At 35.5% G+C, this 18,357-nt stretch overlaps 1 protein-coding gene across 6 annotated transcripts in view; it reads right to left on the bottom strand.

Annotated features, from left to right (window-relative positions):
- Positions 1–18,357, bottom strand: part of PTPN13 (protein tyrosine phosphatase non-receptor type 13) — a 195,390-nt gene that overhangs the window by 123,020 nt on the left and 54,013 nt on the right. For all 6 annotated transcript variants that reach the window (XM_036259635.1, XM_036259641.1, XM_036259668.1 and 3 more), the window contains exons 3-5: positions 9,716–9,894; positions 7,682–7,747; positions 4,230–4,415 (exon numbers count right to left, since the gene is read on the bottom strand). In XM_036259635.1, the coding sequence (XP_036115528.1) occupies positions 4,230–4,415; positions 7,682–7,747; positions 9,716–9,894 (431 nt within the window). The remainder of the gene's footprint in view (positions 1–4,229; positions 4,416–7,681; positions 7,748–9,715; positions 9,895–18,357) is intronic.

Here is an 18,357-nt window from a genome sequence, read left to right as displayed (position 1 = left end):
CTCTCTCAAATTAGGTTATAATTTTAAAACCATACTAATTTGGTATAATAAAGCTTTCACCTGATTGTAACTATGCATTGAGGGTACTGATATGGATTATTTTCGGAAATAATTTTCAAGCCCTGGCCAGTCTGGGTCTGCGGTTAGAGTGTTGGCCTGTGGCCTAGAGAGGCCCGGGTTTGGTTCCTGCTAAGGGCATGTACCTCGGTTGCAGTTTGTCCCCGGCCCTGGTTAGGTTGCCACTCTATGTGTCTCTTTCATGTTGATGTTTCTCTCTCTCTACCTCTCTCTTCCTCTCTCTCCCTCCCACTCTATCTGAACAAAAAATGGAAAAATGTCCTCAGGTGAGAATTAAAAAAAAGAAAAAATAATTTTCTAGATTTTTCCCTGCCAGAAATTACATTTGAGAAATGCTTTAAACTAAATGAACATATTGAGGAATGGCAATTAAATTTAAATCAACACTCTTTGGCCTATCAGGTGTGACTCAGTGGTTGAGCGTCAACCCATGCACCAAGGGTTGTTGGTTCGATTCCCAGTCAGGGCACATGTCCGGTTGTGGACTCGATCCCCACTAGGGTGCGTGCAGGAGGCAGCCGATCGCTATTGATGTTTCTCATCAACGTTTCAATTTCTCTCTCCCTCTCCCTTCTTTTCTCTTTGAAATCTATAAAAATATATTTTAAAAATTTAAATCAGTGCTCTTTTGAGTCACCTTTATAACAAAATGTTTTAGTAGTCTTAAACTTTAGTAACTTTAACCAAGGGTACTTGGTTTAAAATAAAGCATGTCAAATTGGATCAAATTCCACATTACAAGGGATGAAAAGTTAGACAGAACACTGGGTTTATTCAGATGGTTATCAGAGTGGAAATTTCAAGAAATAAATGGAAGGAAAGAGAATGGTGAAGATAAATTACTTAAATCTGGCACCAGAACATACATACACATCTGTTTACACACACGCGCACACGCACCCTAACTTTCCTCCTTTAGTGAAACTTGCTTGAGTATGGATTAAAAAACTGTTTAAGGTGGTATGTTCAAGGTATTATGTTTCTTACCTATAAGACTTAAATGAATACATTTCTAAAATGATGCTATCATTAAAATTACATAAATGATGTTAGTCCAGATTGCACTCTATTGTCAGTAATGAAGAAACAAAAACATCTGTATCACTGGGAATCCCTACTGTCATTCATTGAGCAATTACTATAAGGTATAAGGTAGGTACCTTAGTGTTTTACATACTTTATGTTATTTAGTCCTCAAAATACCTCACGTGTTAGAGGTTTATTATTCTCTTATTACAGTTAAAGGGAGAAATACCAAGGACATTTCTAAGAACCTTGAAGCAGCTCATCAACATTGAAATAATTATGTTCACAAATGTTCAGTAATATGGGTAGATGGAATGTACTATTTTTCCTATTATACAGATAACTAAAATTGAGGTAAAATATGTAACATTAAACCCATGAAAGAACCAGGACAAGAAAGCTAGCCTGCTTGATGACTTTTACTTTATGCTAATTAATTTAAAGAAAGGATGATGGTCACTTATAATTAATTTCACACTGAGTGAAAGACTAGCTCATTCTGTCAGCTACTGGACGTAACAACAGCTGCAGAAGAGCATAATGGCTAACAGAATGGGCTTGGGGTCGGAGAGATCCAGGTGCCACCGTGTCTGTCATTTACCATGTATGTAGTCATGGTAAGTTATTTAATCTTCCTGAGCCTTAGTTTCCTTACCTCTAAAATGAGGATAAAATTAAAATGATCTCTTGTAACTTGGGTTGTTATGATGAACAGATGTGAAAAAGCACCTAAGCCATTTAGCATAGTGCCTGACACAAGTAAACACTTAAAAAAAAATGGTAGCTGTCAGAGTTTCTTCTGCCCAGTGATGTCCAGGAGATGAGCAAGAGCATTGGAAAGATGAGGAGAGCACTACTATTTCTACTTAGTAGAAATTTGCCTCTGGAGAGGCAGGCTCTCTATATACTGATTCCAATGGACCCTCCTATTCTTCTCTCCCACTAAACACTCCCACAACACACCCCATACAGACTTACTGCTGTTCCTCAAACACAGCCTGCTCTTTCCTATTTTGCAGCATTTTTTTCAAGTTTACTTCCTTCTGCCTGAATTACTCTTTCTATCTAGTCTAGAGGATCTAGTTCAAAGTGCTGTTTTTCAATGTGGTATCCTTTTCCCTCAAGCTCTCATAGCCTTGAAAAATTTTACTGTTAATTTCATATCTTTCTTTGCATTTCCTAATTAAGCAAATGGTTGTAGAACTTTAAATAAGAGCTCTTAGAAAGCAGAGCATATTGTATTCCAATCTGTATCTCCTATAGTACCTAGCACAGGTTTCAGAAGTAAATGAGGAATGTACAGCTATTGCAATAAACTGAACTAAATACTAAAAGTGGTGGAGTCTTTTGTCTAATATGGGTAATTATTGGATGGATAATAGAATTTCATAGAAGAATATTTCTTCATGGAAACAGAAAAAATATTTCCAGCAATTTTACTATAAGAGTAAAAACAGCAAACAGGACAAAAAACTTAGAGAAGGTATGGTGTAACAGAAAGACCTCTGGACTGACTTATAAGAAATATAAGTCCCATAAGCTATGTCTCAATGTTCTTATTTATAAAGTAAAGAAGTTAATGTTGATCAACATTTCTCAAAGGGAGTGTTATAAGACGATCTGAAAAAAGATCAAAATAAGTTTGGTGTATGTTTCATTTACATGCTTATCTCTCTTGAAAGTTAGTACTATAGTCTAGTGTAATAAAGGTTCTGAGAAGTTGTGCAGTAAAAACACAAATTCCCTTAAATCGTTTTTCCTCAAGCTTCTTTAATCATAGCAGATTTTTTTTTTAAACAAATATATGTTTGAGCCGGGCTGGTGTGGCTCAGTGGTTGAGCATCGATGCATGCACCAAGAGGTTGCCAGTTTGATTCCCAGTCAGGGCACATGCTCAGGTTGTGGGCCCGATCCCCAGTGGGGGGCATGCAGGAGGCGGCCATCTGATGTTCTCTCTCATCGATGTTTCTATCTCTCTCTCCCTTTCCCTTCTTTTCTCTCTCTAACATCAATAAAGAAAAAAAAAATTAATGTTTGAAACTATGTAGAAAACTTCACCTTGCAGAGAGGACTTTCATAGATTTTTAGTTTTAAAAAAATCACATGCAGGAATATAAACAAATCAATCAAATAAAAGTGGAGCAGTTGTAGTTAAGGAGAGGAAATAAGCAGCTAAGTCCCCCATTCACTCAGCCTCTATTACCTGCATTCCCCTTCATTACAGAATCACAAAGGCTCCACAGGGTACAGTTTGCAAACCATTTAAGAATCTCTTAGCCTGTTTCTTATCAACTGGCAAATGTGTGGAATTTGGATATACTCCTGTCAGCCATACATCCTGGTTAAGGTGGCAGAACTAAACCCCAGGGATGAGGAAGCCAGCAAGAACTCGTGGGACAGTGATAAATATGTAGCTCACACAAAGGACAAGGACTCAGGGACCATAACTCCTAAGGGTAAGAACAGATAAAGTTCAGATTTAGATCAGATGTCAAAACCCAAGGAGTATCCAAACCAGGGAAAATAGGACAGAATATAGCTTAAGAAATGCAGAGGAGGAACTATTTGATAGAGTCTGTCATTCTTGGGGTTCTTCATATCTAAGACAAGAGGGAAAGTGGAAAAGTCCAGGTTTGGGGCAATATGGCAGGAATACACACACATCCTCTCGCCCCACCACCCACACACACCAGACGCCAGTGTCCAGCAAAGAAGGGGAGGGGTTTGGGAACACTTTTGGGGCCCAGACAAATAAGTGGCCAAGAAAGAAGAATAATGCAACAGAAAGTAAAACTCATTTTTCATATCAATGCATTTTTCACAACAGACAGAACCATGAGGCAAGAGCTGACATTTTCAGCTCTGATATGCTGAGATTCTATGACACTTCCTGAATTAAAGATCTAGATAAAGACTAGGTATCAATATCTAGGGCTAAGTTATTGCACTAGGCTAGCAAATTTTAATTCTTGTTCACATAAACAGTTGACATTAGAAAAGGCAACTCAATCTCCTGTTCTTAGTCTTCATTGAGAAAATGCTACGTATAAAATAACTTTAAAGAAAATATGTAATATGCTAAATATAAAATATGACTATAGGTACCAACTGGAATGGTAGCTTACCCCAGAAAGATTTCCCAGAACCAGTTTTACCAACTGTTTCACGTAGGAAAATGAAGGTGCACAGTTGCTATTCCGAATGTGGGCACTGCAAGCATCCAGCACAGTCCGGACAGAAACACGAGCATAAATGACATCCTCACACATTCCAAGCAGTATGCTGTTGAGATGATCTCCAAGCTTGATCGGCTGAATATAAAGAAAAGAGAAGCCACATTGATACGTGAGTAAATCTTACAAATCTAATAAGACAAGCCATTTTAAGAGTCATAGGACCACAACAAACACATTTCAAATACTGGGAAGAAATTAATTCCTTATCTAATAGTATATATATTTTACTGCATTTTACCTTCCAATATTCCAAAAAATTATTAGCAAAAGATCGTTAACATACATCTCCCAACATAGGAAGTACTATAGAAAAACTTGAGGGGGTTCTCTGTATATAAAGAAATGGAATTCTTTATTCAAATATTTTGGTCACCCTTTACTGTATATACACAACATTATGGGGGAATAAATAATTTCCTAATATTTAATAAAATGTAATATATTCAAATGTATATTTAGTATAAATTGACACTCTCATAACCTAGAAGAGATTTCAAATATTGTGATAACAAAAGATCATTTAAATATGTTTTCAGCCTGGCTGGTGTGGCTCAGTGGATTAAGCATTGTCCCATGGACTGAGAGGTCCCAGTTAGATTCCCTGTCAGGGCACATGCCTGGGTTTCGGGCTCCATCCCCAGTAGGGGGCGTGCAAGCGGCAGCCAATCAATGTTTTTCTCTCACATCAATATTTTTTTTTCTCTCTCCCTCCCTCTCTCTCTTTCTAAAAAAAAATCAAAACATATTTAAAACAATAAATAAATAAATATGTTTTCATTATGCTGGTGAAACAGAGAAGACAAAATGAAATTTTAAAAATGAGCTGAAATAATTTGTAGATTATATCTAAATGTCCAATAAGCATACCAAGAAATGCAAATTAAAATAACAAAGAGAAGCCACTACACACTTGATAAAGGAGTTAAAAATAAAAAGACTGATAACATGAAGTACTGGTGAGTACTGGAGCATTACTAATGTGAGTTAAAACTGGTTCATCCACTTTGGTTTAAACATATGCTAAGTCTGGGCCCCTTTCACTTCTCCATCTGAGCATTATGTCATATTTTAGATACAGCTTAGATGTTCTCTTCTTTATATTCTAACCCTTCAAGTCTAGTTAGAGGCTCTGAGTCTGGTTTTCTATAGCACCCTCCATTTTCCTTAACATAGCATTCATCACATTGTGTTATCATTGGTTTAGTTGTAGTACCCACGAATGAAATCTATAGTCATGGGCCATTATATTCCTAGTGTCTAGTACAGTGTCTAAAACAGGTAGGCACTTATTACATACTTCTAAATTAATGCTAAATATTTCCAGATAATTATTATTTCTAATAGGAAAATACAAGTAAATGTCTATACCTCCCCTCCAATTTATACATTATTGACATGGACTTTATTTTCAGTTACCAGAGTATGAAGTGTTAATTATAAGCTATCACATTTTACATGTAAATTAAGTTTTATAATACATGAGACCAATATGTCCAGTAGTAATTTAACTTTCTCATTTATATTTATAGAATTGAAATTGAGGAAAGTAAACATAGTATTTTTCATGATGTAAAATGAGATCAAATCAAGTTGAAGACTATTCCTCTTTCATAGACCTTAAAATGTATAAATTTTAGAATAAAATTTAGAATAAGTGTTTGTAACTTCTTAACTTAATGAAAAACACACCTAGTTATTTTGTTTTTTAATTCTAAATGCCTGTAATATAACCTAATTCTAATATACTACATCTTGGCTTTAATGAAATATAGCAATTTCAAAATTTTCAATTACTATTTTCTACTATGTTAACATAGTGTTTTTAGGAATCAGAATTAGTGCAGAAAATAAAGACTTAGAAGCATCCCAACGGTCATGAGAACCTGAGACACCTCAGTGTTTCCTTAACATCTGTGTCTGCTGCTGCGAGCAGGTAAGTGAGGCTTCCGAAGTGAAAAGAGAAAAAAGTAGCAAAGTCTAAACCCTACTCTGAGACACAGAGTTCCTATTCATACAGTTTTTGCACCAAAAAAGGTTATCACTTTCAGTATAAGAATGAATCATCAAAGACATTTACAATCCTTCTTTATCAGCCAATAAATTAAAATAAACAAAATATGTTCCCATTTCTCTTGCTATAGTTTTTGAAGAGTTTGAATTGTTAAAACCTGAGTAGTGACTGCTATAATTCTAAAAGCCTTTTAAAAAAATAATTTTTTACTACTTTATTATTATTTCACTGAGAGTCTGACATTATTTTTATTATGATTATGATTTTTAATTCTCACCCAAGGATATTTTTGCAGTTATCCTCATATAGAGTGAGAGGGAGAGAGAAACACCAACGTGAGAGAGACACATTGACTGGTTACCTCCTGTACAACCCCAACCAGGGTTGGAGACTGAACCACAACTGAGGTTCGTGCTCTTGATCAGAATTGAACCTGCAACTATTTGGTCTAAGGGCCGACGCTCCAACCACTGAGCCAAACCAGCCAGGGCAAGAGTGTGACATTAATGTGAACAACCAGCATAGAAATGTTGGTGTGCCTGACAGTTATGCTGTAGAACACATAAATATGTGAAAGAGCTTTTTAAATTTTTTATTTTATTTTTCAATTACAGTTTACATTCAATATCATTTTGTATGAGTTGTAGGTTTACAGCATAGTGATTAGATAATCACATACTTTCAATTCTGGTCAAGGGTTTAATCCCTGGCCCTGGTTGGGGTCATGGAGGAGGCAACCAATCAATGTGTGTCTCTCATGTTGATGTTTCTCTCTCTCTCCCTTCCTCCCTTCCACTCTATCTAAAATCAATGGAAAAATGTTCTTGGGTGAGGCTTAACCAAAAATAAATAAATAAATAAAAATATTATTGACAATAATCCCTATGCTTATTTTATACCCTTGTGACTATTTTGTAACTGCCAATTTGTACATCTCAATCTCATTCACATTTCTCACCTAGTCCCCAAATCCTCCCCCCTCCCCCACAACCATCAGACTGTTCTATGAGTCTGTTTCTGTTGTGTTTGTTCATTTATATTCTTCTTTACATTCTTCATATAAGTGAAATCATATTTGTCTTTCTCTGACTGACTTATTTCACTTAGCAAAATACCCTCTAGGTCCATCCATGATGTCGCAAATGGTAAGATTTCATTCTATTTTATGGCCGAGTAGTATTTCTTGTATATATGTACCACAGCTTTTTTATCCACTGATCTATTGATGAGCACTTGGGTTGCTTCCACATCTTGGTTACTGTAAATAAAGCTGCAATGAACATAGGGAAGAGCTTTTTTAAAAGTGTAAAGTACAAATGTGACAACTTACTTGGCTCTGAGGAACTTCATGATCAGCCCCCCAATACAATGTCATTCCAAGAGAATAAATATGGATCTAGGAATAGAATTTTTTTAAAAGTCATTTTATGGTAAAACAAGATTTAAAAATTTGATACATACTATATATTAATGATCTTTTGTTCCAAAGAAAGTATAACACATGATTTGAGAAAATCATTTTGTATTTTTTGTAAGTGTGACAGCTTTTAAAATAGAAAATAAGACTAGAAATTATTGGAACAGACCCCCACCACCGGAATTCCCCAGCCCATCCTCTGTGAGCAGTCATTTTTTATTAGTTCTTATTTATCTTACTGTCTTTATGCAAACTTAAGCAAAAGTGAATATACATTCTTATTTTCACCATTTACTAAAAGGTCAGAAACTTTAAAAATTACTTGTACTTTCATTTCATAAGAGAGCTATTTCCATATCAATGCTTAGAGATCTTCTCACATCCTTTTTTAGTGCTGCATAGAACTCAATTTTGCGGCTGCAACACTGTTGTTAAGGGGCAATTAGGATTTTCCCAAACTTTTGCTATTATAAATAATGTTTCAGCAGTCTTTTGGTATGTCATTTTGTACATGCAGGTATTTTTCTTGAGTTCATTCTCTGAAATTATGGATAAAGGGTAAATCATCTATAGTTCTGATACATGTTGTCAGATATCCCTATGTAGAAGTTGCATTATTTTTGCATTTCTACCAACAACATATAAGGTTTTTCACAAGCCTTGTCCATAGACTGTGTTATGAATATTTGGATTTTTGACAATCTGAAAATTAAGAAAAAAATCTCATTGTGGTTTTGATTAGCTTTTTTTTTTCTTCTTATTTTGAATGCATGGGGTAGTAGATGGAGAACAAAAAAAGATTTCACACTTTCTGATTTAATCATTTTACTACTAGTAACTTATTATGTTAATTTTCACACTTCTGTGGATAGTCATAGCCAATACTGAATTCTCCAAGGTTCCATATCTAAATTATTACAGCCTGCTATATATACTATATTTATCTCCAACTTTTCATAGCTTTGATGATGAAATCAGATCTTCTTCTGATGCCAATGGCATCACCATCCCCAGACTGAATATTTCTATCACAAACTTTGCCTTCTTCATTATTCCATCAAATGAAATGACAAACTGTCAGCTTTGCTTCCACTGTAGTGTGTCCTATATTCAGTTCTTTCCCCTGTATTATTACACTCTTCAGTCAGATTCCTGCAGTCTTTCATCTCATCTACTCATCCACTTTTCTCAAGCTTACCCTCTGAAATAAAAATGTCATTATATTACTCTCCTAAAATTAGGGTAGTTCACCACCGCCTCAGAAGAAACTCTCAAGTTCTGGCATTTGGAGTCTTCCTTACTCAGACCTATCACTTCCTTTTCTTTCCCTGATCACAGCCTTCCAGGCAGCTAATGCTCTCGCCCAGCGGGTCTAACCAATCGCTCCATCATGGTGGGTAATGTCTAACCTGCCATTCCACATACTAATAGCCCTGAGTGAAATGCCCATTTCTACCTATTTTCGCTTTTCTAAATTCTACTCATTCTACAAAGCCCAACATAAATACCACCTTCTCTATGATATCATTCTACACTAAAAATTAATTTGACCTCCTCTAGTTACCAAAATACTTTATATCTCTATATAGCATTTACTTCATTCTGTCATGTATTATAGATTGTTCTATACACGTTATCAAGATCATTTCTGTAGTTACTTTTTATCTTCCTTATGAGCACAATGTTTTATACTCTTAAAACATTTAATAAGTTTTTATAAACATCATTTAATAATGGCTCACATTTTTTCATATTTTGCTTAGATCCATAAAGTTTTTAAAACAATTTTGAATTATTAACATAAATACGAACTTCTTAAAATACAGGATCATTTTAAAATTAATGAGTTTTTCTTCAGAGGATTGAGGTAGGGTAGCCCAGTGTCTTTATTTTTCCTACCCCAACAAAATAAAAAACAAAATCAAGCAAAAAAGACTTAACAGTTACCTTTTCGACGTCTGAGAGAGAAGTTAGTGACTGATTTTGAAGAACCTCTGGTGCAGTGAATGCTCGAAGATCCTGATTGGAAATATTTTCGTCTGTAAATGACACACTACCAGATGGCAGCAACAGCAGAGACCACGGAGAAATGATAAAGCCAAGGGCAGCCGGATCAGCTATGCTTACTGCTTTGCAACCGCACAGAATAAAAGGAAAAAGGAAAGATAATTGCTCAGAATTATAATGAGAGGCAATACAGATCACTTAAATGAGCATCCATGGTAATTGTACAGTTACAGACACCATTATTAACAACAATGCCCTGATTTGGTTTAATCTTTCAAAACCCAGACGGAGATCTTAGAAACTATAAATAGAGAACTTTCATTGTCAGTCATAAGACTTAAACTGGTGTAAGTACTTTATTACAGTGAGGCATTTGTTCACTATTTCACTAGAATTTCAGGCAGCTTGTATATTAACAAAAGTGATAATGGGTCTCTAATTTTATTTAAATGTTTACCTGTGCCTAAGTGTTCATGTTTGGAAGCATTAAAAAAATTCCTTAAGATTTGAGTAGTCTTCCTTCCAAAAGTAAAGCTACACATTAGGCTAAACAAGCAGACTTATTAGAAGGAAATTTAGTTTGTTCTCCCATTTCACAAATAAGTTAACATAGCTTTTAAGGTAACTGCTAAGTGAACTGGATTACAGACTCAAGAAACTGTTATAGGAAAGTCACAAAAAGGCCTGTGACTGCCAATACCATTATTATTCCACCTGAATGGGTTACACTGATACCGAGATCAAATCATAAGAAATTGATAAAAGTCTATGGAACAGTTTATCAAACTTACAGTATGTATGAGTTCCCAAAAACTACTTTTATTAGAACTGAATCATTTATCCTTTCTGAGTGTGTAACCTCTACTTATGGCCAAGATCCTGATCTTTATGTCAATAAAAAAGTAAACTATTAAAGTTCATTGCTCCTTCAAAATTTAAAAAGCCATATATATATATATATATATATATATATATATATACACTCTTGCATGTTTATGAACCTGAAACAGAACTTTAATAGCTGTGTCAAGGAAGAAAAACGTGTTTGAATGCATCTTTTAATCAGTCAGCACATCTATGTTGCACTGAAGCTGAGTTACAGACCAATGGTCCTCACAGTCTGACCTACCCACACATCAAGCTGCTAAAAAATATGGCTCACAAGTCTCATGAAAAAATCTGTTTCAATGAACCATCATAGCTGGCAAGCCTAGGTAGACTGTCATCTTTCATAGCCACTTCATGCGTTTTCTGTTAAAAACTTCTTAGGTATCTCAAGAACAAACACAATCTAGCTTGAGAAAAACTCAAACAAGGCAGAATAATATTTTCTTTACCAAAGAATGCAATTCAAAATATTAAGGTATCACATGTCACAGCATTATAAAAGAGTCTACGATGAATTCCTTTCAAATGAGCAGCTAAAGGGAACCAACATTAGGAGACCAGTTAGGAAGGCAGTACACTAACACCTGCTATGAGATGATGATGGCCTGCAACCAGAGTGCTGGCAGCAGAGGTGGTGAGAACCTGCGGGAAACCCGATGCCCCTTCGTAGAGGTAGAGCAGTACAGGCAGTGACAGCAGAATGTTCTGACAGACTGGACGTGGAATGAGAAAGAGAGGAATCAGGATGACTCCAGGTTTTTGGTCTCAGTAACAGAAAGACTGGAGGCCCATCAACTGAGATAGAGAAGACTACAGACAATGCAGGTTGCTGAGGTAGCAGTTGGGAGATGGTGGTTGGAATTAGAACTTTACTTTGGAACCTATTAAGATATCTGTCAGCCCAGCTGGTGTGGCTCATTGGTTGAGCATCGTCCCATGCACCAAGAGGTCGCTGGTTCAATTCCTGACCAGGGCACATGCCCAGGTTGTGGGCCCGATCCCCCATAAGGGGCATGCAGAAGGCAACCACTCAATGTTCTCTCTCATCGATGTTTCTATCTCTCTCCCTCTCCTTTTCTCTCTCTCTCAAATCAATGAAGAAAAAAATTAAAAAAAAACACACAAAAAATATTTTAAAAAAAATCTTTCAGATACCCAAATGGGGTGTCAGGTGGGCAGTTGGATCTTGAGTTTGGGAAAAAGGTGTCAAGAAGACATAATTTGGAGGTAACTTGCCTAATAGGTACTATTTTAAGCCCTGTGACTGGATGAGATTACCAAAAAGTGAGTTACGACAGAAAAGAAATCAAGACCAAGAACTGAGCCCTGGTATACACCAGCACTGAGACGGCTTCTTCTCCATCATTGTTTGCAGGTTCTTTTGCTCTTGGGCATCCACAAGTATGGTGCTGTATCTCCCTATCACACTTCTCGTTCACTCGTCGCCCTCAATCTCCACCCCACTACTTTAATTCATTCTTTTTATTAGCCTCTCTATTCTGTGCTCTGGTATCCAGTCCTGAGCCTAAGATTAGGAGGCTAGGACTCTAACTCTCATGCTTAATTCCTGACACAATTATGATTTCTGGTATACCTGTTACCATTTGAATTTATAAATTGTTGGGAAGCAGAGATAACAGAGGCATGAATGCCTCCTAGAGGTCTAAATGCTATTCCTGTCCTGCCACCCTGGATACTGGTACTCCCTCAGGACGAGAAAGAGCTCACTACACTCCTCCTCCTCATCATCCCTGGCCACAGACCACACCCTCCCTGACAGGTGGCATGGAACAGAAACTGCTGAAGGTGAAAGAAATCCCTAATTGCTTATCACTCTGAAATTACTAAGGGATTTATTCACTTACCAACACAACCAAGGTCAGCAAAACTATTATTATTCTGGCAAGAACTGTATTTTTTAACTTTTGCTTTATATAGTAGGTATTTGTTTGCTTGTTTGTTTTTACTGAACACCTACAGTAAACCATAATTTAAGCACTATACATATTTAAACATAACCTTCCAAACATTACAGGTTGTTTGCTCATAGAATCCATACTACTGTTGGAGAGATTAAATGTATATATAGAAGAAAAAAAAGGAATATAAAAGTGATTTAGAGGATATCAAAATTTCTTCAACTACAATGAAAAGGGAATTTCTTTCTTTTTAAAAAATATGTGGCCCTTTCGATGGGTAAGATTTGATCATGGTTAAGGGGGAGATTCCATAGAGAAGTAACAGCCAAAGCAAAGGCATGTGGACAGGAAGTTATTAAGTTTGTACGTGAACAGCAGGAATTTTGGACAGAAATTTGGTGGAGAATAGTGAGAAACAATTACTAAGGTTGGACATATTTTTACTTGTTAAAATAAATACACACCCACAAATGACAAATATTTTCATATGTGATTTTTAAATGTCTTGTAATAAAGTTAAAAGTATCTGTGACAACAAACTACACTGCTGTTAAAATTCCCTAAACAAAATTCTTTAGGTGCTGAATCCTTTAGAAAACAATTAAACCACAAAATATATTTTTAAATGATTGTAAAATGTTACACAAACATACAAGTGAGGAAACAGAATCATGGCTAGAATTAGCCTAATTTACTCTCAATGTCCAATTATTAAGGAAGAAAATTCAAGCAAATGCATTCAAAATCTTTCAAAGAATGCTAACATTAGAATATTTAAAAATGAAATTCCAGCCCTGGTCAAGTGGCTCAGATAGTTGGAGCATCAACCCGTATTCCCAAAGGCTGCAAGTTCAATCCTCAGTCAGGGCACATACCTAGGTTTCAGGTTCAATCCCCAGTCAGGGCACCTGTGGAAGGGAACTGACAGATGTTTCTCTCTCACATCGATGTTTCTCTCTCTCTCTCAAAATCAATAAACATATCCTTGGCTCGGGGTTAAAAAAAAAGGAATTTTTGAACCTTGTAATTTAATGTCCTATAATATTTTAGTTGTGTGATGACTGACCTCAAGAATGCTACTATTATGAAAGAGTAAATCTGATGTGAACTGCTTCCAGCAGTCAAAGGATTCTATTTATAGACTTTACCAACATTCCACAGAAAAAGTTGCTTAAACAGAATTTTAAGCAGCTAGAAGCGGAGTTAGAAATAAACAGAAATTTGATATGCAAAGTAACGTCTTAGAGCTTCCTTGCAATGTTCTTTCAACTAGGACACCGCTCCACACATTTTTTTCCTGAGAGATATTGCCTTTTTCTTTAAATGGTCCCCCTCGTTTTATGTTTTGGATTTCCACTTATGGTATGAAAATAAGGGAAATGATCAGAACTGGGTATCAAACATGATAAGGGAATACCAATCAAAAGTATTAGGAAATTATCTAATGTCTTAGAACAACAATGACACCCTTTTGACCTGAAAAATCCCTTTGCCTACTTAGGCACAAATAGAGAAATTGTAGTCTTCCCATTTTATATGTGATGTCAGGATTCTTGGCAAAAATCTAGCAGTGGCCAGTTTCAAACTCTGAAGGATTTCATGAAGTCACACTATAATACAGATTCTCTCAAAAATTTAGTTCACATGGGCAGAAAAATGAATATGTAGTTAAATCAATCACCTGGTATAACTACACAAATAAACAAAAATAAATTGTTTAGAATATTTCCCCTGTATTTTCATTTTTTCTTGATAGTAAAGCTTTGTGATAAATTACTTAAGGCTCACTGAAAATTATAGTACATGCTACAGATTGATTCCCAATTCAAGTTTTATTAATTCTTCATAAAAAATTGTTTCTATTTTTTAAAAGTTAAGTTTCTCTAATATGAAAACAAAATAGAATAGCAATCTCGTTTTAAAAGTAAAGTCCTGGCCGGTGTTGCGCAAACCCTCGCACTGAAGGGTTTCAGGTTTGATTCCCAGTCAAGGGCATGAACCTGGGTTGCAAGTTTGATCCCTGGCCCAGGTTGAAGAGTGTGCAGGAGGCAACCAATTGATGTGTCTCTCTCACATCAATGTTTCTCTCCCTCCCTTTAAAATATCAGTAGAAAAAATATCATCAGAGGAAAGTAAAATTGTATAAATGTAAGTTGATAGTGATAATCTCTTCAAAGACATTTTCTATCATGTAAATTTTCTTGATACAGCCAAACATTCAACAGCATTTCATAAACTCCTACAACCTTTCATCCTCAAAAACTTATATTCTGATGTAGTAGGTCCCAGCCCTTGCTAATCATACAAATCTCTTACCCAGAAGTCATATTATAAATACAGATGATTTAAGGTACAAAGTATCCTAAAATAGCACTAATTTTTACTTTAATTCCTTAGGGAAATATATTTCTATCAGTGTTGTATTTATTACATGGTATTTCCTAGTTAACCCACATCCACAATTTAGAAAAACTGATTTAAAATTTTATAATCAACCTAATTAATACTTATTGAGTAACTATACAAATGAAATAGGTAATTTACTGTATCTAGTCATTATTTTTAAGTTTAACAGAAATTATCAAATGAAAATATGTATTTAAATGTACATATATTAAATACAGCATCAGTATATAGTTTTAGAAAAAATGTTATTTGTAATAGAAGCTATAGCATTTTGATTAACATGAAATTATGCAGACTTGTCATTCCAAATTAATATTTTATGAACTTTTCTTCACTAGACCAGGAGACAAAAGATATTTTTATTTCTTGGTAATGATCTTTGTTGCACAAACACACACAATACTTTAATTTTTATTCCTTGTTTTTTCCTTAAACACTAAACACATGAAAGGCACCTATTCAACCAAGCCACAACCCCTCGAATCTTGATACAACTTCTGATCCATTAAGCTTCTAGTAGTTTTGTTTTGTTATATACTTGTGAGACTCAAGGTAAGTCCAAACCGTGCATCTTGGTAATAAAACACTAATGAGATCTGAGTTTAACAAAAGTGAGATATAGGTAATCTATTAGTGAAATGAAACTGGTTATGGTTATTAAAAGCAACAGGGCTTAAACGGCTGGACAATATGGAGAGAAGGAAACAAGTCTCTAAGAATTTGCTTTCTTCTTCAGCAAATAAATCTCCTTGGCCATCTGATCCAGGAAGCATGAAAGAAACTGCAGCAGTTTCTGAGGAATCTGCCCACGTTATTTTGGTGATATATTAACTTCCTCCTCTTTGTTTTTCCTTTGGTTTCTACCTTTCCCACTAACCTTTATCCTCAACAATAAAAAGGAAACACCCCCAAATTACATACCAAAATACTGAACAAAATGCTTTCGTAACTGTTTTCACATATTTCTTCTAGAATATAAGTGGCTTAAGGATAGGATTTATGAATTTCCAAAAGATCAGGTACAATGGCATTATAATAATGTAATTCAAATACCTGAAAATAATAAATGTTTCCAATTCTAACTATATTCTATAGGTCCATGACCGTTTAAAGGTGTCCTTCTGCCCACTCTGCTCTGACAACAACTTATCAATTTAGATTTTGCTGGTCACACACACACACACAAGTTATTTTAGAGCTCCATTATGAAGAAAACAAAGCTTTGTTTCAACTTTCAAACACCAAGAACTCTACATTATTCAACCAGAGAATACTCTGGACCTTTAATTTTATTCTCCAGTCTTTATTACTTTCAGTTATTTTTTTCAAGTATGATTCAAAGGAAGCGTCAGCTTTGTTAACTATAATATTGAAAAAAAGTTACTTCCAAAGCATCTGACTTTGAGGGCTTGGGGTAATTAAGAAAGCACACAGGCCTTCTGTCTCTTAAGTCATCGAGAGTTTTTATGTGAATTCTGGCGAAGGGGAACAGTATTCTGCACAGTATTTTTTTTTAAAGCTTCCTAGGGATTCAGATGTGCATACCAATCTACCCGACACATACATCAGGACCACTAATAAAATGATACCATGGCTCAAGTAAGTTGCTTCTTGACCTTGTACTTGTTCCATTTCTATGTCAATTGACTGATACTAAGAACATCATCAAATGGAGTATGTACGACTTATGTCCTTCCCTAATGCTTAAAACAATTTTTTTTCAGGTTATAAAGCCAACAGTGAGGCATTTTGCAAGAGTTATGGCAAGCCAGAAAGTGTTACAAGTAACTGGTTTATATAATTATAATAAAGTCATTTCATATTGGAAAGGCATCTGAAATAATTTTAAACTAGAAGTAAGACCTAAATAGCTCTTCTCTGCTTACAAGGAAGAAGCTGAATAAATGACACCAAACTCAAGATGTCACTGACTATGAATTTAGAAATAAATTGCTTTACCCACCTAAAATATTATCTTTATTTGGCTTTTTAAAAACATCCCACTCCTAAAGTAAAATAAACCACTTGAACTGCCTACACAATTTGCTTCTCCTCTCACACTTGCTATAAATCCAATTAATATCGATATTTTATCTCCTCAAGCCTTGGAGTGAGCACCTTTGATCTCTTCCACCCTGTCTGAGAGATGAATGTATCATGAAGTGTATAACCAGTACCTAGAAACGATCCTGGGATTAATACCAATTTCTATTTTTCCAAGGAAGATCCAAACTTTGAGAGCAAAATTAATCCACAGAAATGTAATATTTTAGGCACTAGACTTTTAAGGTAGTTTCTTTCTTAAAATACACCAGTCATATCTTATTTGATCATCCTATTCAAGCGGTTGTAAAAATGATAAATTTGAATGATAAAGTATTTATTTATTTATATTTTTTTATACTTTTTCTTTATTGATTTTAGAGAGAAGAGGAAGGGAGAGGGAGAGAGAGATAGAAACACTCATGAGAGAGAACATCGACTGGCTGCCTCCTGCACGCCCCCCACTGGGGATCAGGCCTACAACCCAGGCATGTGCCCTGACCGGGAATCGAACCGGTGACCTCTTTGTACATGGGTCGATGGTCAACCACTTAGCTACACCGGCTGGACATAGTCATTTAAAAACAAGATTTTGTTGGCAGCTTATCGATTTTGTTGAAGCAACTTTGGAACCAAGTACTAAGCTTCTTAAAGCACTGCATTTACTTTGCCACCTAACGACATCATGACAGCCTCTGCAGATCACACAACTGCAATATTTTATTTTGCCAAACAAAATAAACTAGAATGTAAGTAATTAGCAGTAGAACTAAGTTTTATGGTAAAGATCTTTTATAAAGTAGCAGGTGTGTGTGTGTGTGTGTGTGTGTGTGTGTTTTCAATACAAAGTTTCAAATTAAAGGAGATCTTTTTCCACCCCTGCTATTTGCATAAAGCCGGGGGGGGGGGGGGGATTTTAAAAAATAATCTCAGTGACTTCTCTTTACTTTTCAGGGCCTAGAATCTATACAAAGACTGAACAACCAGTGCTTTCAAGGGGTGAGTAGCATTTATCTCATTTTGGAGAATTAGATGAAAAGATCAATGAAGATTAGTATATATTTTCAGTTTTCAGAGGGAAGAGGAAATACAGTTTTCTAGAGAGGAATTTGCTTTATTTATAATGACATGATTCCACATAACCCTGATCTGTAACTACTTATGAAAACTATTTCTGTGATCACTAATGCCATCCTTTCCTGCTCTTCAGCTATCATCCCACCATTTACATTTTAAAGAACCCTGGCCGGTTTGGCTGTCAGCCTGAGATCCAGAGAGACCCGGGTTCGGTTCCCGCTAAGGGCATGTGCCTTGGTTGCAGTTTGT

Source organism: Molossus molossus, unplaced genomic scaffold (assembly GCF_014108415.1).
Source record: "Molossus molossus isolate mMolMol1 unplaced genomic scaffold, mMolMol1.p scaffold_m16_p_1, whole genome shotgun sequence".
Lineage (NCBI taxonomy): Eukaryota > Metazoa > Chordata > Mammalia > Chiroptera > Molossidae > Molossus > Molossus molossus.
This window is presented reverse-complemented; position numbering and strand designations above follow the sequence as displayed.